This window comes from Panthera leo, chromosome B3 (genome assembly GCF_018350215.1).
Source record: "Panthera leo isolate Ple1 chromosome B3, P.leo_Ple1_pat1.1, whole genome shotgun sequence".
Taxonomy (NCBI): domain Eukaryota; kingdom Metazoa; phylum Chordata; class Mammalia; order Carnivora; family Felidae; genus Panthera; species Panthera leo.
Genome location: NC_056684.1, coordinates 27,591,030 through 27,613,994, shown reverse-complemented (window position 1 = coordinate 27,613,994; position 22,965 = coordinate 27,591,030). Strand labels below are relative to the sequence as shown.

Below are 22,965 nucleotides of genomic sequence, written 5' to 3'. Positions count from 1 at the left end.
TGGTCCTAGTATACAAGTTCTTGTTCTAAATCCACTTCATTTAGGTGAAGTTTATACGTGGGGTGACAATGATGAGGGACAACTGGGAGATGGAACCACAAATGCTATCCAGAGGCCTCGGTTGGTAGCTGCCCTTCAGGGTAAGAAGGTCAACCGGGTGGCCTGCGGCTCAGCACACACCCTTGCCTGGTCAACCAGCAAGCCTGCCAGTGCTGGGAAGCTGCCTGCCCAGGTTCGTACTGGTTGGGCTGGGTGGGCTAGGAGGTATACAAGTAGTGACAGAGTTACTATCTGTATATTGAATTATGCATGTAAGTAAGCCACACTCACATTTCATTTTCCATTGTATATTTACACAGGTGTTCCACTGAAAATAATTCAGGTTAATATTCACATTAACCAACATTGTCCATATATCCATGTGTCACCTTCATTCTAAATCTTATAAACTGTACAAAACCATTCTGATAGTACAAGCTGCACACTTTCCTTAGTAAATGTATTTCTATAGACTAATTTTTAGCATTTTCCTTGGTTCACATTACTTGGCTCAAGCAGTCAAACTGGCCAGAATATTATTCTAAAACCAATAAAGTTTTTCACATCAGACTCCGAAGTCTCAATGATTCCTTGTTTTTAAAAAAAAAAAAAAAAAACAAAACACTTTTTCAGAATTCATCTACAAACTGTGACTTATCTGTGCATTTGACACCTAAGTTGATTTAATGTAGTTTCAACATTTCAGGTTCCCATGGAATACAATCACTTGCAGGAAATCCCCATAATAGCACTGCGGAACCGGCTGCTGCTTCTGCATCACATCTCAGAGCTCTTCTGCCCCTGTATCCCCATGTTCGACCTGGAGGGCTCTCTGGATGAAACTGGACATGGGCCTTCTGTGGGGTTTGACACTCTACGAGGAATTCTGATATCCCAGGGAAAGGTACTCTTGTAGCAATCTTTGCTATAGGCAAAACTGGTATTTTCAGTAAAATTTAATCCAACAAAAATTCCCAAACTGGGAGTAGACAGAATACAGTTTATTCAGCAGAGACTCATTGTTGAGTACCTGCTATATGCCAGGCTCTGTTCTGGGTTCTCAGAATATATCAGTGAAAAGCAGACAAAAATTTCTTCTCTTTTGGAGCTTACATTAAAAATTAATAGTGTGGTGCGTTATTTCCCTGTTGTAATCTCTGCTTGCTAATATTCCCCTTTAAGGGGTGGGGTGGTTTGCAAAACTAAGCCTCGTTCTTGCCCATGTTCTCTGCTTACCTAGCCATGAGGCATTATGGCAAATCTCCACTGGCAGCAGGAAGGATAAATGAGATAATTTCTTCCCCAGGGATGTCCAGCAGAGGGTGCCAGATATTATACATCATTTAGATAGAAATTCAATATCAGGATATGTAGAGATTCCTAGTCAAAGGATAATTTGTGAATAGAATCATGAAGGAGGGCATCTAAAAATCACTGGACATATTTTGACCCATTGACATTTGTAATAATTTGAGCTTTTTAGAAATAGGATGCCTGATTCAGGAGTTAAGAGTTTCCCATTACTGGACATCAAGTTTCTGGCAAGTAGGTTGGCAGGATGTTCTAAAAGAACCATTGTGTGGTAGGGGTAATATTTGTGTAGAAAAAAGCATAGAGGTCAGATTGAGAACTCCTAATTCTGAAAAGCCTATGATTCTGAGACCTATTTTGTAACTTATTTTGTTATCAAAGATTACGGTCCCTTTTTTTTTTTTTTAATAATAAAATCTGTATTATTTGGAGTCCTATCCAAACAGATTTATTCTTTTTTAAGAATAGCTTTGTTTGCACTTAGCTGGAGGGGACTGGTCCACACATTTTATTTTCATGTGTGGCTTAGAGACAAGTGGACATTGATAAGGATTGTAGTAATGTAAGATCTCTCTGATGATGGGGAAGAGGAAAAAGTTGTATGCAGTTAACATTGATAAGAAACTTAACTTCAACCATTTTTTTTTTTTAATTTTTTTTTTTAACGTTTATTTATTTTTGAGACAGAGAGAGACAGAGCATGAACAGGGGAGGGGCAGGAAGAGAGGGAGACACAGAATCCGAAACAGGCTCCAGGCTCTGAGCTGTCAGCACAGAGCCTGATGCGGGGCTCGAACTCACAGACCGTGAGATCATGACCTGAGCCGAAGTCGGACGCTTAACCGACTGAGCCACCCAGGTGCCCCAACTTCAACCATTTTTTAATAATAAAAAGTAGCAAATTGATCCCTTTTACCATTTTTTAAAAATCTATCAGAGTGGAGATGATAATAGGCAGCTAGGAAAAAGCCTTTCCTCATAGGGAGACAACCAAGTGAGAGGCAGGATGGATCCCACATGGATTGCATGAGTGTTCTGCAGGCTGTGAGCACAGGGGCAGGACAGCAGGAGCACTGAAGGAGTCTGGCAGGCAACTTCAGTGGCAGAGAATGTGTAATCAGCCTCTGTTTTGGTCCTGGGTGAGAAAGGATTACATCTGCTGGAAAATTTGGGAAATGCGTGTTGGTGGTGACCATGGAACATTATTACCAGTATGCAATTCAGAGCACAGAAGAGAGAGCATCATAGGAGACCCCTGCTGGATCAGGCCATCAGAGAAGGGAAATGCATGTCCCTGTGGAGGAGGAGCTGTCCTTGGCTCTGGGCAGAGCAGTCAGGAAAGCAGAGGTCAGGCGGGATGGAGGACAAAACTAGCTGGTAGGTGTTGTACAAGGGTGCATGGTGATGGGTGCACCTATGCGAGCCCCTGTGTGGCGTAGGGTGCCTTGTGAAAGTCCCTTTGTGGTAATGGGTGGACCGCTGTGAGGTGTGATGGGTCTGTCTCTGTGGGCTGGTTGCCTCTATGACACTCTTACTTGACTTTCTCTACCTCTGAGGCCTCATCTTTGGGCTGCTTAGGGCTCTTGCCCTTCCTGCTTTCAGAGGTTGGAGTTCTGACCTGGGAGAGGGACCTGGATACTCTTGTAGGTACCTTGTGCTCCCCCAACCATGCTATCTGTGGACAACGGCAGAGTTATCCACTTGGCAGAGACCTGGGACTCCCATCGCTCCTATCTCGTTTGTGTCTCTTGAGTCTCCTTCCCTACCCCTGTGCTCACTGGTGCTGCCGGTGCCCTGGTCCATATGAGTATGGCAAGCCTACCTGTACGTGGGTGTCATTGGGCCCCAATATTCAGGTTTCTGTCAGTGTATGGTACCTATATGTTTCCTCCTTCACTGGTCTCCCATTCTCACCCCAAGCCTGGATCAACATACAGGACTCCCTGGCCCTGCTGCTGGTTTGTGGTTTTGTCACAACAGTGACACTGAGGCATAGTGTTTAATGTCAGTCCTGCCACGAGTGGACTTGTGGTCTGTCTGGGAGACCTTGGCTTTTCTAGTTAATCCTCAGGGCCTGGCCTGAGTCCCAAGTCAGAGCAGATATGTGCCAGACTCTGGCCCTCCCCACCCTGTGCCCAGAGCATGGTGGGCTTCTCTTGCCTCCAGATGGGGGGCAGAGAGCACAGGTGGGCCTCTGCATAGGCTGTGCCTCTGGCACCACCTCACAATTTGGAAAAGAAGAGTTTGTAGTTACTGTTCTTAAGAAAATTTGACTTTTAGGAGAGAATATTTAAAACAAAACTATGACATGATTTATCTATGGATAATAATATTTCCTATGTCAGATTCTAAATTTTGTCTATCCATCATATTTTAGGAGGCAGCTTTCCGTAAAGTAGTACAAGCAACTATGGTGCGAGATCGCCAGCATGGGCCTGTGGTAGAGTTGAACCGAATTCAGGTAACAAATGGAAATTGTTCTGAGTCTGACACTTCTCAGATAAGATGGTTTTGTGGTTGGGAGTTGTGGCTCCACAGCCTGGGGGAACAGCAAACTTTCTCTTGTGCCCTTGCCTTAGAGAGCAAGGTATTACCTGTCTATGGTGTCCTGTGGTGCTGAGCTTTTTAGTTGGGAATGTAAATTGTTTTGTTTGTAACAGAAGTAAGAAAGATTTATTTCAGATAATCTAGAAGCATGCATACAGATAAGCAAAGAGGGGTAAAAATGACCCATATTTCCACCACATGGCGATAATTACTGCTGACAGTTGGAGGTGTGTTTGTATGTTTGTTATAACTGAAACTGGGTGCCTCTCTTTTGTAACTTGCTATTTTTTCCCCCTGAAAACACTGTAAGCACCTCTCCTTGCAATACAGTGGGAGTGTGGGATTATTTTTGCTGACCAGCTACCCCATGTTCTCTTGGTTTTTCTGTGCAGGAGGCTAGAAAACCATGCCCACTTTTCTGGAATACAGCTGTGCTACTCATCACAGCCCAACTACAAGTGTATCTTCAGTTGCCCTTCTTGGGTTAGGTTCTGAGAAGGAGGTTAGGTCAGAGGCCCTCCATGCATCAAATTGTATGTGGGGACAGTCCCCATACCCACCAGCCTCACACCCTTCCTGGCTCTGATAGCTTTCTTTGCCCACTTAATAGACCAGAATCACTAATACTGTTCTCTAGTAATGAATAAATGAAAAGTAGACCATCTCTGAATTAATACTGCTGCCAAGTATAGATAAGCTTACAATTTAAAAAATTAACTGGATACCAGAGGAGCTCCAGTACTGATTATGGTATTGTGTGGTACTTGACATTTAACATGCAAATGAATTGGGCCCCACCTCTTGGAACAGAAACAGAGAGTTATGAAGAACAAATTCTTTGTTCCTTTATATTAACACATGATTTCTACCCTGGTGTTGGTTATATGACTAGACATTTCTCCAGAGTTGTACTTGGGGGCATTTTGAATTAAGACACAAACTCTTATCGTTTGTTGGAGAACACATGTGACCACACTGATGGATGTGGTCCCTTCACTGACGTCAGACTGTTTAATGCTAAGCTCTAGGTCAGTCAGCCTACTCTACAAACAAATGGGCTGTTTAATTAGGTTCATGAAAAAGGTTTTATTTCCGCACCTTGGAGGATCATTTTGGTTTGCTCCTAAGAGCAATAATGTTTAAGACATTATTAGGTCTTAAACACTAAAGTTCATAAGTGAGGAAAGCTCACCTAACAGATTGTTGGGCATTCCTAGATCGTATGCATGCCCTAGCCACATATAGGTGCCTGATCAGGGTCAGTGACCTGATACAGGTGGTCAAATCTGGGGCTTTTGGCATCATTGAACCTTGCTTACCTGGAACCCAAGTTAGGTGTGCCTTTTCTATCTTTCCCTTACCTCAGATTTTGCACTCATCATGTTTGGATGCCTCTTTCCTTCTAGTCTTTATATTCTAGCACAATGCCTTGTGTTATGAAAATGTTCAGTACGTGTTTGAAAAAAACAGAATGGATAAAGGGCAAATTAATATTAGCATTTTTAAAAGGCACATAAACAACTTTCAATGCAGCATGCCATGCTATTCCAGTTATACCCAGTGACCTTCTGGTACCAGAGCCAGATCTTTTTCAATTCAGAGTTCATACTTCCATCCTGAAGCTGGAAAGATCTTCCACAAAGATAGACATAGAATTGTTTTTCTGATCAAAAATAGAGTACAGGATGAGAGTGGAAGGTATTCCACGAATCCAAGTTGAACTCAAGATACCAGTTGATCCAGAAAGGTGGTATCAACCATCCTGTGGTCACAGGATGCTCCTGGCATCAGCCTCCTCCCATGGGGATGCCACTGTAGATATTCTCATATTGTCTGTGCAAAGTGTTCTGGAGACACTAAAACATAGGCGTGTTCCTGGAGGGTTTTCTTTGTTTGAATTTGATTTAGTTTTATAACAGAATCTGAAAATCAGCGTGCATAAAAATTTTTAATTTAAAATTTATTACAGAATTAATGCATACTCATTTCTGAAAATTTAGAAAATTCAGATTAAAGGCAGTTAAAATGACTTATATTTCTACTGTCCAGAAGTAGCCACTGGTACACAGGTGCATCCATGCAGAGTCATAGCTGTCTTATCATAGCCATTTCCTTCAGAGGAGCCAAAAGCATCAGCCTCTGTTAACTGGTATTATGAATGGAGGTGATGTGACATTCACAATGGGAAGCTGGGTCTGTGGCTTGTTCCTTATGAACAGACACACCCCTCTTCCTTTCTTTAGCACAGTTTCCATCAGGGATTTGGGTACCTTAAAGAACTGCTGTGAGGTTTAAATAAAATCACATCTGTGAACATAGAGCCAAATGTGTGGCACACACAGAAAATTTCATTCCTTAGGAGTCTGTTATCATTAGTGTTATTATTTATAAGTCTTGTTTATGGTTATTTGTGTGTGAGAATTAGCTATTTATTTTAAAAATTTTTTTTAACGTTTGTTCATTTTTGAGAGATGGAGAGAGACAGAGCGTGAGTGGGGAAGGGGCAGAGAGAGAGGGAGACATAGAATCCAAAGCAGGCTCCAAGGCTCTGAGCTGTCAGCACAGAGCTGACGCGGGGCTCGAACTCACGAACCATGAGATCATGACCCGAGCTGAAGTTGGACACCTAACCGACTGAGCCACCCAGGTGCTCCAAGAATTAGCTATTTAAACTCACCTTAGAACTCATTAAGAAGTTAAGGATTGTAAGAGTTTAGCTGGAGGAGGCGACAGAAAAGTGCATTTTCAAGATCATTTTTTCTTAACTTTTCATTTTGCAATTATTTCAGACTGAGCTTCTCAGGTGATTCTGAAGCACAGCATAGCTAGCAAAGCTGTAGGGTTACTGAGTCCATACCAGGCGAGGGCCTTAAGGGCTCTTGGTCTGATCTGTTTGAAAATCTTAGATTGGGGGCACCTGGGTGGCTCAGTCGGTTAAGCGTCCGACTTTGGCTCAGGTCATGATCTCATGGTTTGTGGGTTCGAGCCCTGCATCGGGCTCTGTGCTGACAGCTCAGAGCCTGGAGCCTGTTTCAGATTCTGTGTCTCCCTCTCTCTGTGCCCCTCCCCCACTCACGCTCTGTCTCCCTCTGTCTCAAAAATAAATAAACGTTAAAAAAAAATTAAAAAAAAAAAAAAAAAAAGAAAATCTTAGATTAGGATGAGAAATAAAGATAGGAAAAGTGATTGGGGGAAATGCAGTGACCCAAGGGTTGGAGTAGGATATGTGCAGGTGAGTAAGGGAGGGGAGCAGGGTTCTGTTCTGGCTGAGATAGTGGCTCCAGGTTTGGGTTCATAGTGCTGATAGTCTGCTAAGGAGAGCTGCTTTTGGAGCTCCTGGCATCTTATTCATGGAGGCCAAAGCAGAGTGGTAAAGTGGTTGGCCATAGTTAAGTTATGAAATGTGTGGATGAATCAGATTGTAGTTTCCCCACCAGGTGCCACCACTCTGTGTGAATGACCAATGAGGTTTGTGATTTCTTGAAGGAATGTTTACTTAGACACCACCAGTCCTGAGGGGTGCTGGGCTGTGGCAATGTGCTGCAGGCATTTGGGTGACCAGAGGCCATGCCTCCCATGATTATAGCAGAGCTTCTATTGGCACAGCTGTCCAGCAGGCATCCTGTGCACGAGGCCTGAGCAGGTAAACATGTGTCGAGTGAGGGGAAAGGAGTGTGAAACCAGTCTTTGAGGTCCTCAGAAGGTTTGTGTGCAGGAAGTTAGAGACATGAGGTCCCTCTTGGGGGGAGGAGGGAGAATCATAGAGAAATGAGGTATGGCTTAGTCTAGAAGCTCTTCCACCTTGTACAGATGTGTTTTGTGGGTTTTGCTTTGTTTTGTTGGGTGATCACAGCAGCATCTGAGTGCTGCTGGCTGTGGACTCCATTCATGACAGCTCTTTAGGTCTGGTAGCAGAGTGCTGGCTGGACTTCTACTCTGGTGACCAAGGCAGAGGAAAAAAAAAGGGTAACAGGAGGGGTAAGTGGCTATAGGGCTCATTATTGCCTAGGGCTGGTTGGCTGTGGAAGATAGAAGCTGTGTCCTTTCTGCTGCTGCAGCTGTTTCATATTTCTTTCTTTCTCCTCTGTAGGTCAAACGTTCAAGGAGTAAAGGTGGCCTAGCAGGCCCTGACGGGACCAAGTCTGTCTTTGGGCAGATGTGTGCTAAGATGAGCTCGTTTAGTCCTGACAGCCTCCTCCTCCCCCACCGTGTCTGGAAAGTCAAGTTTGTGGGTAAGAACTTGCATGCACTGCAGACCTGTGGTCCTGAGGGTTGTCAGTCTGAACACAGGCATTAGTGCAATGGGCATTACAAGGAGAGCTGAGAAGCCCAGCTGGCTGCACCCTGTGGGGTTTGCTGGGGTGACTATGAATTACTGATTCTCTTTTCTTTCAAGGTGAATCTGTGGATGACTGTGGTGGTGGCTACAGTGAGTCCATAGCTGAGATCTGTGAAGAACTGCAGAATGGACTCACCCCCCTTCTGATCGTGACGCCCAATGGTAGAGATGAGTCAGGTGCCAACCGTGACTGCTACCTGTTCAGCCCGGCCGCTAGGGCGCCCGTGCACACCAACATGTTCCGCTTTCTGGGTGAGCCTACTCACACAGGCATCGTGTGACTGTGTGTGCCTTAGTTAGCTTAATGTCTACTGTGTCTTGGGAATCACAGATATTTTGAGTACTGTATTTGGTCTTAGCTTTTTTGATGTGTACCTGCAGGGACATGCAGAACCCAGCCATCATTTGCTGGGTGCTAAGGGGCAGAAAGTGTCTTTGGCACTCAGAAGATCTGAAATTTCATATTTCTGTAGTTTAAATGTATCTGAAACTTGGAATCAGATCTGAGAGGATTTTGGTAGTTGGCCAGTCCCTTCCTCCTGTTGCATTAAGTATTTGTGCTGAGTGCTCCTGTTGCTGCCTGTACTTCTCCAGCCATTGCACCTACCTTCCTTGAGAAACTCCAGCTTTTGTTTTGTCATCAAAGGAACGGGGATTGGCCTCTGTGTGGTTTATATCCTTTGGTGGAAAGAGGAGGAGAATTAGAAACTCTCCCATAGGAATAAAAGGAACAAAGGAAATAATGAATTTAGAATAGGACAAAATGTTTTAAGGATGGACCTAACTTGGGGTGCCTGGGTAGCTCATTTGGTTGAGTGTCTAACTTTGGCTGAGGTCATGATCTCATGGTTCATGAGTTCGAGTCCCACATCGGGCTTGCTGCTGTCAGCACAGAGCCTGCTTCAGATCCTCTGTTCCCTTCTCTCTTTGCCTCTCTCTCTCTTTTTTTCTTTCTCAAAAATAAATAAACATTAAAAAAAAAAAAAAAGGATGGACCTAAGTCTCCATGAATTTGGGTAGCACTGGGTTAGAAGGCACTGAGGCCCCAGTGTAGAGCTAGTCTCTACTGTGTTGTTGATTGAACTAGCTGTTTCATCATTGATTTCAAGTATCTACTGTCACTTGTGCTTTGAATGAGCAGGTGTGTTACTAGGCATTGCTATCCGGACTGGGAGTCCCTTGAGCCTCAACCTGGCTGAGCCTGTTTGGAAGCAGCTGGCTGGGATGAGCCTCACCATTGCAGACCTCAGCGAGGTAACCACCAGGAAGGTGGGGATGGGGAAATATGACACTTTGTGTACCTGATACAGAGTACAGGGGGTGCCTCAGGCTGCAGACTACCTTCTGGTAGCAAAGAAGGTCTATGGATATGAGGCCAGTTTGCTGCCATAACTTGGTAGACCATCTGTTTTGTGGTGCTTTGCAACTTGAAATCTTGTCAGATAATAATGTTCACCATTTTTCCTGTGGAGGAGGGGAGCTTGTGAGTGGCTGAGTGGTGGCTCCGACTTTCAGTGGGGGAGACATGACTGACCAACCACAGCCAGCATCCTCCCATTGGCCATCCTTCCCTTGGTACCATGACTGTAGGGTGAGATTCATCTCCATCCAGTGGCTGTTGCTCTCTTATTGGTTAATTTTAAGGACTTCCTTGAATTACAAGTTCTTTCCTCAGCTCCCTGGGTGAAGTACTTTCTCACTGCTGGTCTCTGTTATTTCCTGGCGTGTACAGTGCACCAACAGCTTGAGGTATGCCCAGTGCAGACTGAGGCCCCCTTGTGGCTGAGTGTCTCAGGTGTGAACTGTAGTCAGAGGTGTAGGAAAGAGCCAGACTTAACATGTCGGCTCCCTTTTTTCCCTTAAAAGGTTGATAAAGATTTTATCCCTGGGCTGATGTACATCCGTGACAATGAAGCCACCTCAGAGGAGTTTGAGGCCATGAGCCTGCCCTTCACTGTGCCAAGTGCAAGTGGTCAGGACATCCAGCTGAGCTCCAAGTACACACACATCACCCTGGACAACCGTGCAGAGTATGTTCGGCTGGCAATAAACTACAGGTGTGTGGTCATCTATCCTCCATTGTTTTGATTCAGTAAATAGCAAAAATAGAAAATGGTTTGCTTGGATGGCTGCATTTTTCAGAAATATCATACAGTAAAATGCTAATGGACTTGGTTCCAACTGCTGCTGATCTGTAGTCATCAAAACTTGTTTTGTAATCTGAGTCCGAGTACTCATTATTGCCTGAGATTCCTGGCTCTGACTAGAATACCAAGGTGGATAGAATTGCCCTGTTTTGGGAGCTGTCCGAACAGAGATCACAGGGCCTTTGGGTGCCCATCTGTGATCTGTCAACACTCCTGGGCAGGACTGTGCCTGGCCCCTGCCTGGCCATCACACCAGCATTCTGCATGGTTGCTGTGCGGCAGGTCCGCAACACCTGCCCTCCCCATACAGCTTCTGCTCATTGCTGCTTCCACCTGACATTACAAATCCATACAGTGTGGTCCTTGGGGACCTCATTCTCCAGAAGCACCTGGCCAGGTGTTGTGGTGAGACTGCATATTGGGTGGACTTTACTTGCTGAGTTCTGCTTGTGAGTGGTCCTGGCAACTGTGCTGTGCTGTCTCTCTGTGTTTATTTCTGCCTTGTGCCCTAACTCACCAGTCATGGGGGCCACAGTATCTGCTTCCAGAGGGTTCTTACTGTTGGTGCTCTGGAGCCTGGTTCTCTGATTATGCATATCTAATTCTGTGTGCAATAAATATTAAGAATTGTGTCTTGGAAGCTGTAGGTAGTTTTTAAAATTATCTTCTATGTGCCAGTGTAGCTGCACTCAGAATGTGATGCCATTTCTATAAGATGCATACCTTGGTCATCTGAGTGGTAAGTCTTGTTATAAGCAGGACAAGATCTGTGTTACCAAAGATAGAAATGCAAAGTGATTTTTCTCTTTCAGACTCCATGAATTTGATGAGCAGGTGGCTGCTGTTCGGGAGGGAATGGCCCGAGTTGTGCCTGTCCCCCTTCTTTCTCTGTTCACTGGATATGAATTGGAGACAATGGTATGCCCCTAAGTGCTACTGCCCTGGAACTGCCTTTTGCATATTGAGCCACCAAATCAATGCCACTAGTTAATGTCTTGATTAAATCTTGCCCTTAATTTACATCTGAAGTAGCTCATGCCTGTTGAATGAAGTGAAAACATGTTCAGGAAGCTGGTGTTCCCTGCCTGCCTCTTTCCCTCCCTCGCAGCTATCACCCCACACCAGGGTGGAGCACAGGGTCAAGTGCACATCCATCTGAACACACAGGACCTATCCTCCCAGCCATCCACTCCAGCTCTCACAGCCATCCTGCCCCAAACAAGCCTTGGTAGAAAGAAAGAATGATTTGACTCTGTACTGAAGAGTCGAAAGTGTCAACCATCCCTGACAGTGTGTCCTTCTGCAGGTGTGTGGCAGCCCAGATATCCCTCTGCATCTTTTAAAGTCGGTGGCAACGTACAAAGGGATCGAGCCTTCTGCGTCCCTGATCCAGTGGTTCTGGGAGGTGATGGAGTCCTTCTCCAACACAGAGCGTTCCCTCTTCCTTCGCTTTGTGTGGGGCCGGACGAGACTGCCCAGGACCATCGCAGACTTCCGGGGCAGAGACTTTGTCATCCAGGTGCGGTTCCTCCACATCTCATGGTGTCAGCTGTGGGGGCATGCTCCTTGCACACGATCCTACAGCAGATTAGAAATGGGACTCTCATGTTATATGGTTTTTCTTTCTTCCTGGGAACAATAATAAAAAGCACACCAAACTTCTTTGATTTGATCACTCAGAATTTTATGACTACAGGATTTAGGTCTCACTTTCTACTTCTGGAAAATTTATCTGGCCACCACAAGAAGATACTGCTATTATGTTAGCACATTTGAGATTTTGAGCACACATGTCATTTAAAGCATATGTCTGATTCTCTGGTTGAATTAGGTAAATTAAGTAATGTTACTTACTGAGAAAAATAAGAGCACCATCAGACTGAGAGCAGGAGTTTTGCTTTGATTTCTAACTCGGTGATCTGATGGCTGGAAATAGGCTCCATTTATCTTCCAGGTCATGGGGACTCAGCTGCCCTCTCTCTCCCTCCTCCATCCTGAGGCACTGAGTATGACTTTCCAGGTAGCAATACCATGGGAGTGGGGAGCTTCCTCAGAGGGCAGATTGGGGTGGAGGGTCCATTCTGTCTGCATGCTTGGAAGGATTTGGGGATGGGTTTCTTCCTGAGCATAGCCTGACTCCAGTCTCTGGCCAGGGTTGCAAAAATAGTTGGAGATCTTTGAGAATACATATAGTTTTTCTCTCCTAAGGTGGGTAATTACTGGATTTCATCCACATGTCTTGCTGGCTTCATAATATCATATCTGTAGTAATTGAAAGGGGGTTAATGGTTCAAGGAGAATTCCCCATGTAAGTGAGTGCTGAGGACGTGCCTTCTGCCTGCCTTGTGCCAGGCCCTTTTTACAGCACTGATTTGTCAAAAGTAGTTGTCACAGTAACCAATTGCTATTTTTGACCATAAGTCCTAGGAATTATTGAGCTGTTCCTTTTAATTTCTAAAATTGACTATAGAGTATATGTTTTCTGATATTTTGTTACTCTTAGCCAAAAATGTTACGATTTTTGTGAGAGTCAAGAATCTAATGAACATAATAAAATACATTTGCAGTTTTATCTGTCCTTGCACACCATCTCTAATTATTTAACATTTTTTCATCAATAGGTATTGGATAAATACAACCCTCCTGACCACTTCCTTCCTGAGTCCTACACCTGCTTCTTTTTGCTGAAGTTGCCTAGGTATTCCTGTAAGCAGGTGCTGGAGGAGAAGCTGAAATATGCCATCCACTTTTGCAAATCAATAGACACAGATGATTACGCTCGCATAGCCCTTACGGGAGAGCCGGCTGCTGATGACAGTAGTGACGACTCGGAGAACGAGGATGTGGATTCATTTGCTTCAGACTCTACACAGGATTATTTAACAGGACACTGAGATAGAGAAATGCCATTCATCGCAAGACACCACGAGACTGAGCAAGAAGGCAGAGCATTACAGTTTAGAGTGCAGGAGGTATAATGTATTTGATGAGAAATATTAGGTCTCTAAAATGCATGGGGGTGGTCAGGGAGACTGATCGCTGGTGATTGAACAATGAATGGAATAATGATTGGGAAATCAGCCCTTGCACGAGGGGCACTATGTGGACACTAACATTTATTTTTGAGACTTAAAAGGGTCTTCTCACCCATAATGCTGCATTACATGTAGGACTTCTGTGTTTACTACAGTGTGTAAATGTTTATATAAATACTGAATTGCAGCATCCCAAAATGAATAAAAAGCCTTTTTACTTGTGGGTGCGATAGACTGTGTTTTTTTCTTTTTTTTCTTTTCAAGTGTTGTGCATTGTCTTGATTGTACATTGGAAATACTGTGTAATGATTAAATCGTATTATAAATACTTCAATTAATATTACCCTGAATTTGTTTATTAAAAGTTTTTTGAACATTAAATGATCAGTATTACTTGAATGCATCCAGAGATTATTTAAATCAAAACCAAAATAAAAAGGCCCTTGGTCTCCCTCTTCTCCCCAGGTGCACATTTTAGCATATGCGGTATGTAACTTGAATTGAGGCCTTTCTGTGAGCAGTATCTATGATAGAAGGTATACTATATATAATGCTTGTGTCTTGTATATCCCTAAATTTTAATTCCCTATGAATAAAACATCTGTCACAAAATTATAAGCTGAACTTTCTTACCTGGTTAGACTAGCACTTGGTGGTGTGCTACAACCAAAAAGTAGTCTTTGATATAGCATTAGTTAAAGCCATTCCAATCTAGGTTAGACTTTTTTGGTTACAAAAACCAAAGTCACTCTGGTGATAAAGGAGGAATGGGTATTAGGAGAAAGGAAAGTTTCAAGAGGAGTGGCTGGCATTGGGAGCTGGGGACCAGGAGCCTTCAGGATCCATTCCCCTGTCCTGCACCCCACCTGTCCTGGTTCCCATTCCCATCTGCCTAGGGTCAGGGGTGTGTTTCTGGTCTAGCCGGCCATGGGGTACTATTTGAGGTGCTTGTTCTAGGGTTGTGTGTATGGCAGGTTCCCTGCAAAGGGAAGGACAGAATAGGGTATGAAAGTTGGCCGACAGGTCTGGTGCACTAGAACTTGAGGTAAACTAGATGTAGGCAAAAGGAGGTATTGTATGTTGGGAGATGATTTCTTTATTCTGGGATACTACGTTTTGCATTAGAAAATCCAAAGAGAGGAAGTTTTCCCAGGAATTTATCCATGATCAAATTGATGAATGCCCAGATTAGTCTTTTATTTTTAACTCAGCTCAAAATCTCCATAATCTGCAAGGTATTTTTTAAATCACCAACCCTTTTGTTGTCAGTCAGCTTTTGCTGCTTAACAAACTACCCCAAAGTCAGTGGCATACAAGATGCAGCATTTATTTCTCTCATGATCTGGGTTGGCTAGTCTTGGCTAAATGGCTCTAGACAACAGGTAAGGTAGGGCTCTGCTTCACAGATCTTTCTGTCCAGGGCAAGAGAACAAGTGAAAACAGGTGAGGCCTATGCTCAGAACTGAACTTTCACCTCCACCCACATTCTGTGGGCCAAAGCCAACCAAGTATGTGGCCAACCCCAAAACCAGTGGGCTGACAAATGTCTTTTGCCTATAGAATAGCAGTTCTCAGAAAAGTCTTGTTTGAGGATCCCTTGAGTTCCCTTTCATGGTGTCCCAGGAGGTCTTCCCTTTTCCAGCTATATATCTGCATGAGGCCAAATTTTCTTTATATCCTTCAACTGAAACTATATTGTAATATATGGATGCCAGAAGCAGAAATGGGATTCCAGGTATCTTCTCATAAGCCAGATAGTAAAACAGATTAACATGTTTAATACCATTCGTCCCACTAAATTTTTTAGTTTTGGAAAAGAATTTTTCAGAATAGTATTCATGTTAATAAATAGTGGGTTTGTTTTCCTTTTTTTTTTTCAATATATGAAATTTATTGTCAAATTGGTTTCCATACAACACCCAGTGCTCATCCCAAAAGGTGCCCTCCTCAATACCCATCACCCATCCTCCCCTCCCTCCCATCCCCCATCAACCCTCAGTTTGTTCTCAGTTTTTAAGAGTCTATTATGCTTTGGCTCTCTCCCACTCTAACCTCTTTTTTTTTTTTTTTTTTTTCCCTTCCCCTCCCCCATGAGTTTCTGTTAAGTTTCTCAGGATCCACCTAAGAATTAAAACATATGGTATCTTTCTCTGTATGGCTTATTTCACTTAGCATAACACTCTCCAGTTCCGGGTTTGTTTTCTTTTAAAATGAATGAATATTTTAAAACTTTTTAGTTTTAATTTCCAACATGGTAACAATTGATAGATAGAACCTGGATAAAAATTAGTGAATGAAAAAGGGTTCTGAGTCAAACTGCTGCAGAGGAGGGAACTGCAAAGTCATGACCAGAAGTGTGGTCCAGAGTTGTGCAAACAGATTGGGTACCCATACCTTCTACCACACTGGCTTTGTCTTTGCTGGGTTTGCACTGTTCAGAAGCACTTGTTTAAGACCTACTTGTTATGAGCTCTTTTTCTTTAACTTAGGAAATAGTGGAGGATTATCTATTTCCTATTTTTGTACTATTCCACTAAAAAAAAAAAAAAATTAGGGACTTTGATTTTTTTAGGAAGAGTTTCATTTTTGTCCAAGACAAATCTCTAAGACAGTTACAGATCCTCTTCAATTTAATCTCTTTCTCTTATTTATGAAGCCTAAAGTTATAGTTCATTTTTTTAATGATAAACACTAAATAAATAATTTTGTGAGAGTGAGAGAATGTGAGTGTGTGTGCACGTGCAAATGTTCAGGGGAGAGGCAGAGAGAGAGACTCCCAGGCAGGCTGTGCACTGTCAGCACAGCGCCTGATGCAGGGCTCAAACCCATAAACCTTGAGATCAAGAGCTGGACACTCCACCAACTGAGCGACACAAGTGTCCCATAAAGTTATAATTCATTTTGGCAGACTGAAATTAGTACAGCAGAACCTATGGAAGGATAAACTGTAGGAAAGACAGACCCATCCAAGCTAGGAGTGAAAATCCTCAGTCACTGATAAAGACTACTTAATTTTATTGGCAGATTCCATCAACTTTTTGAATTGTGGATTAATCCTTTCTGAGGCATCAAGTTGGTGTGATACATCATGTTTGTTTTTCTACCAATAAAAATGGTAATGGATGTGCATTTACAATGCATATGAAGCTACATCTGCTTAGATTTATAAAAACTTAATATGATGCCTGACACCAATGTTCACCCTTAGAATCCCTGACAAATTCTTTTTGGTTTTCTAAGCATAGAGCATCTCCAGTATTGTCCCCCAGGGCCTGATAGCCTTCCCTTCCCTAGTGCTTGCTCAAGGGGCTGTCAGCCTCTTGTGCCTTTGTTTGAACTTACGTACCCTCCACACCTCCACATGACCAGCTGCCTTGCTCTGCAGTTTTTCATTTGGTACACCCCATCTTTTAAAGCCCAAGTACAAGCTCCAGGAGCTGGGATCAGTTTCCTTTAGCATGTCCCAGCGCTGGGACCAGGCCTGAGTGAAGAGCAGTGCAGGGTGGTGTGGAGTGGGTAGCCTCTGCTCTGCCACTTGATCTATGACCTCAGAAGTGGCTGCTGGCTCTGTGTTGTTGCTGGACACTGGGCCCAAGTCTGACAGGTCCACTTCTGGAAGACACATCTTACCATCTATAAATGGCAGCCCTTGCCCTAGTGGCTGTTTGAACGCTAGAGAACGTAGAGACAGTACCTGGCTGACAGGTGTTCAACAATGAACGCTAAGGAAGGTTATTAATTTTCACCAGCATAGAATACTACTGTCCAGCATCAGGGTGACCACTGGTTTCTGAGGTTGTTAGAAACATCTGGGTTGACTAGAAATTGGCATACCAGAGAGAGCTTCCTAAGTTCATGTACATGTGAATTGTCTTGACTTGCAAAACTAGCCAGATACTTTCTTTTGGGAACAGTGGAAGAGAAGGGAGAAGTCTGAGGTATAGGTGACCTAGCCTGGTCTTTCATATGCTAGCTGTTCACATATGTACCAGGCACTGGGGTTGAGGCCTTCTCCAGGCTGGATCTGCTGGCTGGAGGAGCTAGGGAACATGGAGTGTGACACCCCTGGGGTTTCAGTCTGCTCTGTGGATTAGGGTCTTCTGATCCTTCCTATCTCTCAGTCTCATTACAACTCAGGCTTTAGCACTGACAAGGCTGATTAATCACTCCTTTTTTGTAGGTAAATACTTTATAGCAAGTGTCTCTGATAGGGTATGTCTCTTGGAAATCCCAATGGGCTTAGTAAGAAGGCCATGTATCATGAATCTTGGGTGTGGATGGGCTGGGGACACAGCTCCTTTTGTGGGTCCATCTTCCCTGTCCATCTGTTCTGTCAGAGCTCAAGGGTGCCAGGCAGGCTGGCCAGGGCTCATGCCCAAGACTGCAGGAATAGGCCATGAGGGTTACCCACTCCTGCCCTGTACTAGCCCTAGGTCCTTCCAACCACAGGGCTGCCCATAGTGAACCTCTGCCTCTTTGTGAATCAAAAAGGGAATCCATGATCATGGGACTTCTACCCCTTGAGGGGCGCATCTGAGACTAATGTGGCCATGGCAGCGTCCAGGGTTACCTGGTTACCCCACCACCCCACACTGGCTGGGCAGCCTAACATTGCTCTCAGGAGGCACAGGTAATGTTCCTGTGGTACCACTCTGTCCCGGGGTGCAGGCTGCATGAGGTGAGTCCCTGAGCCGTCTGCTTGAGTGCAGGGACATGCAGGGAGCACAGGAGATTTGAGAACTGGTTCTACCAACCCTGCTATACTGTGGGGTCTTTTGGCCTGTGGATAGGTGAGTTCTACTGTATGCAACACATGCCACATACTATAAATGCTGCCACCAGGCTGAGAGTAGTCCCTGGCCTCTGCACTTGCTCTTGTTGGCATGTCATGGTGGTCACAGGCATTTGGTGTCTCTCTTGTCCTTAGAAAATTCTTTGTGTGTCATTGCTGTGACCTCAGCCTCAGCTTTGCACCCTGTTGTGTATGTGCATGCCCAGTGGAGGCACCCGTGCCCCGGGCTCCTCCTTTAGTTGGCTTGGATGGAAAGAGGCCCTTAGAGGGAGGGACCATTATTTCTCAAAGCAGTAACATCCCAGTCTCAGTGCAGGGCACAGAAAAACCTGTAGTTGACACATTGGTCCTAGTGAAGCCAGCACAAATGCAGGACTCTGGGCATTTCCTTTCTGCCTCACCAGGGCTGGAGTAGGCTAGACCTACTGCTGGCAGTGAGTCTCAAGGACACCGTCCTCATGGGTGAGCAGGTGTGAGGAGCAGGCCCTTCTCTGCTGCAGGGAGCTCTACCTGGTGAGCCTCATTCCAGCCACTTTTCAAAGGTTTTTTTCCCCTGTATACAATGGAATCTGCACAATGAATTTTCCTCTAGATCATTACATTAAAAAATAGACTTTTATTAGAGCAATTTTATATTTACAGCAAAATTGAACAGAAGGTGCAGAGATTTCCCATATACCCCTTATTCTCACACATGCATTGCCCCCACCAGAGTGGTACATTTGTTGCAACCAATGAATTTACCATTGCGGTATCACATAGAATAGTTTTACTACTTTAAAGATCTTTTGTGCTCTGTCTACTTACTTATCTCTCCCTCCCCCAAACCCCTGATCTTTTCATTGTCTCCATAGTTTTGCCTTTTCCAGAGTGGAATCTTTTTAGATTGGTGTCTTTCACTTAGCAATGAATTTAAGATTCCTTCATGTTTTTTCATGGCTTGATAGCTCCTTTCTTTTTAGTGCTGAATAATATTCCATTGTCTGAATGTGCCAGTTTATTTATGCATTCATCCACTGAAGAACATCTTGGTTGCTTCTAAGTTTTGACAATTATGAATAAAGCTGCTATAAATATCTGTGTGCAGGTTTCTGTGTAAATGTAAGTTTTGAACTCCCTTGGGTAAGTAGCAAGCAATGCAACTGCTGGATCATATGGTAAGAGTATGTTTAGTTTTGTAAGAAGCTGCCAAATTGCTTTCCAAAGTGGCTGTGCCATTTTGCATTCCCACCAGCAGTGAGAGTTCCGGTTGCTTTACAGCTCATTACATATTAAAATGCCTTTAAAGTGCAGACTTGAAGGGGTTCCTGAGTGGTTCGGTCAATTAGCTTTTGATTTTGGCTCAGGTCATGATCTCCTGGTTTATGAGATTAAGCCCCAATGCCAGGCTCTGAGCTGACAGTGTGGACCCTGCTTAGGATTGTCTCTCTCCCTCTCTCTTCCCCTCCCCCACTCATTCCCCACCCCACCCCCCCATGCCTCTAAGTAAAAGAATAAAGTACAGACTTGAATCCCAAGATTCCTCCCATTGCTTGCATCATGCCTTCATTGTTTCCTTGCTACATCCTTGGCTAGGATGCAGTCTGGGGCAATTTAAACACGGCTCTAATGTTCTTTGACATTTTCCCATCAAGAACTGGAGACTGTGTCCTTTTCCTTGAATCTGGCCTCATGACTGCTTGACCAATGGAATATGATGGAAGTGACACTGGCCAGTCCAGGGTGCAAGGCTGAAGGAACTGGCAGCTTCCAATTCCTGTCCCTTAGGCCCCAGCCGCCATGCTATGAGCAAGTCCAAGAGTCAGGGCAGAAGCCACATGGCAGGGCAGGCAGTTTCACAACAAGTGAGTGAGGGCACCTCCAGATGCTTCCATTCCCCAGTCTCAAGTTGCTTCCTGCCTTTGTGCCACCTTGACTGTACTGGAGCCCAGATGAACTATTTCCACTGTGCCTTTCTGAGTTCCAAGACCCATGGCATCTGGGAGCATGATAAATGGTTGCTATTTTTACCACTAAACTTGGGTGGTTTGTTACACAGCAGTAGATAAAGAGAACCCATGTGAGTCTACATTTGATTTTTCTTCTCTCTCAGGTCACTCTCTGGGCTGGGCTAAGAGACAGAAAAGGAAGTTGCCCTGGCTGTCTGCCCAGTGTCCCCTCTCTCCTACATCTTTTAGGAGTCAGTGCACAGGCTGGGAAAATTGAACTACCTGTGGGCAGCAGTGGAGAAACAGGATGTGTAGCCTATGCAGTCAGAGCAGGCCAAGTCTGGTGGCCAGAGAGGCCTGCACAGTGGGTGGTCACAGGGACCCCTGAGAGAAGGTGGGATTTCCAAAGGGGAGTTGCAGACAGGTTTCCATGTGAAATGGGGCTGGAGGACTCGGATGGAGATCACTCTGAGTCACACCTATCTGTTGAGGGTGAGAAGCCAGGGGCACTTCACTGGATCACCCACAAAGGCAGAAAATATGTACATCTGCACATCCATATAAAACTCACCACTACTTATATAATGTAAGCAAAGGGATTTTATTACAGGTATATAGGAATTTATACATTCAAGTACTGCATACTATTTTTTAAAATTTTTATTTATTTTTAAGAGAGAGAGAGAGAGAGCATGTGCAAGCAGGGGAGGGGCAGAGAGAGATGGAGACATAATCTGAAGCAGGATCCAGGCTCTGAGCTGTCAGCACAGAGTCCAATGCGGGGCTCGAACTCACAACCCCTGAGATCATGACCTGAGCCAAAAAGTCGGACACTTAACTGACTGAGTCACCCAGGTGCCCCTCAAGTACTGTGTATACTTGAAAATAGCAACCTTATGTCAGATTCCAATGATACTGCTCTTTGCTAAGAATATTTAGGAAGTCCCTATTTTGGAATATCCCTTGGTGAAATCTTCCTGCCCAGCTCAGGAATCACATCATTTCTGACATTGTCCCCAATCACTTCTGACTGAAGAAATCAGAACCTCTCCATGGTATAGCACCGGCACCATGAATTATGCTGCAGGTTTCCAGTAACATCATCTGCATCCAATCCTCATTCTTAACTGCCTGAAAGGTACGCTGAATTGGACCTGGCTTCAACAACCAAGAGGATGGGCTGCCAATAACTGAGGAGCCCAGAGATGGAAAGCTTGATTCCTGTTCCAGTGTGGAAACCTGTACTGTGGGGGCTTTGTTGCCATGTGGGTTGGGACATGTAGATGCCAATCTCTAGCAGGGGTGGGATTTCCTCCATAATTTAGGCCACATGCACCCACTCCTGGAGCAGGGGTAGTTGATCCCACCACAGACATTAGGGGCTTATGATGAGGGAGTGAGAAGGAAGCATGCAGTCAGCCCTGCTCACCAGGCTTAGAGTCAGTAGGTGGACATTAGTAACACAGGCACTAGGCACCATGTGTTTGGCCATGGTTGTCCTCCTAATGCTTCATGATCCTCCTTTGGACCTACTGGCCTGCACACCAAGGTTCCTCGGGTATGGATACCATTCTGTAAGGGTGGGAGCAACCCAGAACCTTCCAACCATTCAGAGTGCCTGCACATTCATGCTCTGGGCTCCTCCCCTTGACACTTTCTATCCTGTATTGGTGTTTCTTGAGGCATTGGAGGAGAATGTGCAGGCTCAGGGATGAGCATGGATGAGCCAGCATTTCTGCTGTGTTCACAGGCTCAGTAGTGCCCTGCCCCATGTGGATGGAGTCACCAGGCACAGCATATATGAACTGTGTCCACACCCAACGTGTGCAGTGATATGATTTGAAGTGTCTGAAATGCCGTACTGGACCTTACTGTAGAGAACTTGGGCTCTCTGGTGGTTGTGGCCAGCTTGGGGACTGCAGTGTGACAGTGCCCACCATGCTCTAGGAGGCCCAGAGGCTCTTTGGATCCCTGGTGTCTGCTCCTGGGTAGTCTGACCACTTGTTATGCAACATGCTTGTTATAAAGTCTGTGCCTCCCAAATACCTAGCATAGCCAGACTCCATGAAGAAACAATTCTCCCAGAGAGGTTTAAAGAGACATTTTCCAGAAAGAGAACGTTTGGGTTTTGCCTGTTACATGGTGGAGGACCCAAGAGCCTCTAACTTCCTGCCAATCCTTGGGCAGTGCTTGGGGTGGGGTGGAGTGGGGCTAAGATCCCACTTGAGCTGCCTGGCCCACTGCAGGCCTGGGTGTCTGTGTCTGTGTAGTTTATGTGTTTGTGTGTGGCTCTATGTGTCTTGAGTGTGTCTGTGCATGGGTGTTGGTGTGTGTAGTTATGTGGCTCTCTGTGTGTCTATTTATATTTCTGTATTTCTGTGTGTGTCCCTGTTTCTGTGTGTGGTTAATGTGTGTATAGTGTATGCTTGTGATATGTGTGTCTCTGTGTGTGTGTCTTTGTAGTTTGTGTTCTGTATGTGTGTGTATCTATATGTGTGCCTGTATTTCCTTGTGTGTTTGTGTCAGTATGTAGTTTATGTGTCTATGTTTGTGTAGTGTTTGTGTGGTGGGCTGGTGGCCATGTGTATACTTATCTGTATCTGTGTTAACTTTATGTGCCTGTGTGTCTATTTGTATGTCTGATGCATCATGCATGAGTTTGTGTGTCTCTGTTTATGTTTCTTTGTGTGTGTTGTATGGGAGAAAGGGTGAGCCTTCTACAAATGTAACATTGACCACAGCCAAGGCTTGAGGGGGAACAGGCAATGAGAAAATAAGAGGAATCTGGTCAGGTTTATCAGTTCTAGCTGAGAACTCTTAAAATGCA

At 44.6% G+C, this 22,965-nt stretch overlaps 1 protein-coding gene across 7 annotated transcripts in view; it reads left to right on the top strand.

The window, feature by feature from the left end:
- Positions 1 to 14,030, top strand: part of HERC2 (HECT and RLD domain containing E3 ubiquitin protein ligase 2) — a 268,128-nt gene extending 254,098 nt beyond the window's left edge. For 6 of the 7 annotated variants that reach the window (XM_042941272.1, XM_042941277.1, XM_042941274.1 and 3 more), the window contains 10 exons: positions 45 to 232; positions 746 to 943; positions 3,728 to 3,811; positions 7,988 to 8,129; positions 8,294 to 8,488; positions 9,378 to 9,490; positions 10,103 to 10,293; positions 11,196 to 11,301; positions 11,690 to 11,902; positions 13,005 to 14,030. In XM_042941272.1, the coding sequence (XP_042797206.1) occupies positions 45 to 232; positions 746 to 943; positions 3,728 to 3,811; positions 7,988 to 8,129; positions 8,294 to 8,488; positions 9,378 to 9,490; positions 10,103 to 10,293; positions 11,196 to 11,301; positions 11,690 to 11,902; positions 13,005 to 13,277 (1,703 nt within the window). In that variant the 3' untranslated portion in view covers positions 13,278 to 14,030. Of the gene's footprint in view, positions 1 to 44; positions 233 to 731; positions 944 to 3,727; positions 3,812 to 7,987; positions 8,130 to 8,293; positions 8,489 to 9,377; positions 9,491 to 10,102; positions 10,294 to 11,195; positions 11,302 to 11,689; positions 11,903 to 13,004 lie in introns of those variants that run through there. The other variant, XM_042941280.1, reaches the window with a different exon arrangement.
- The last annotated feature ends 8,935 nt before the right edge of the window (positions 14,031 to 22,965 follow it).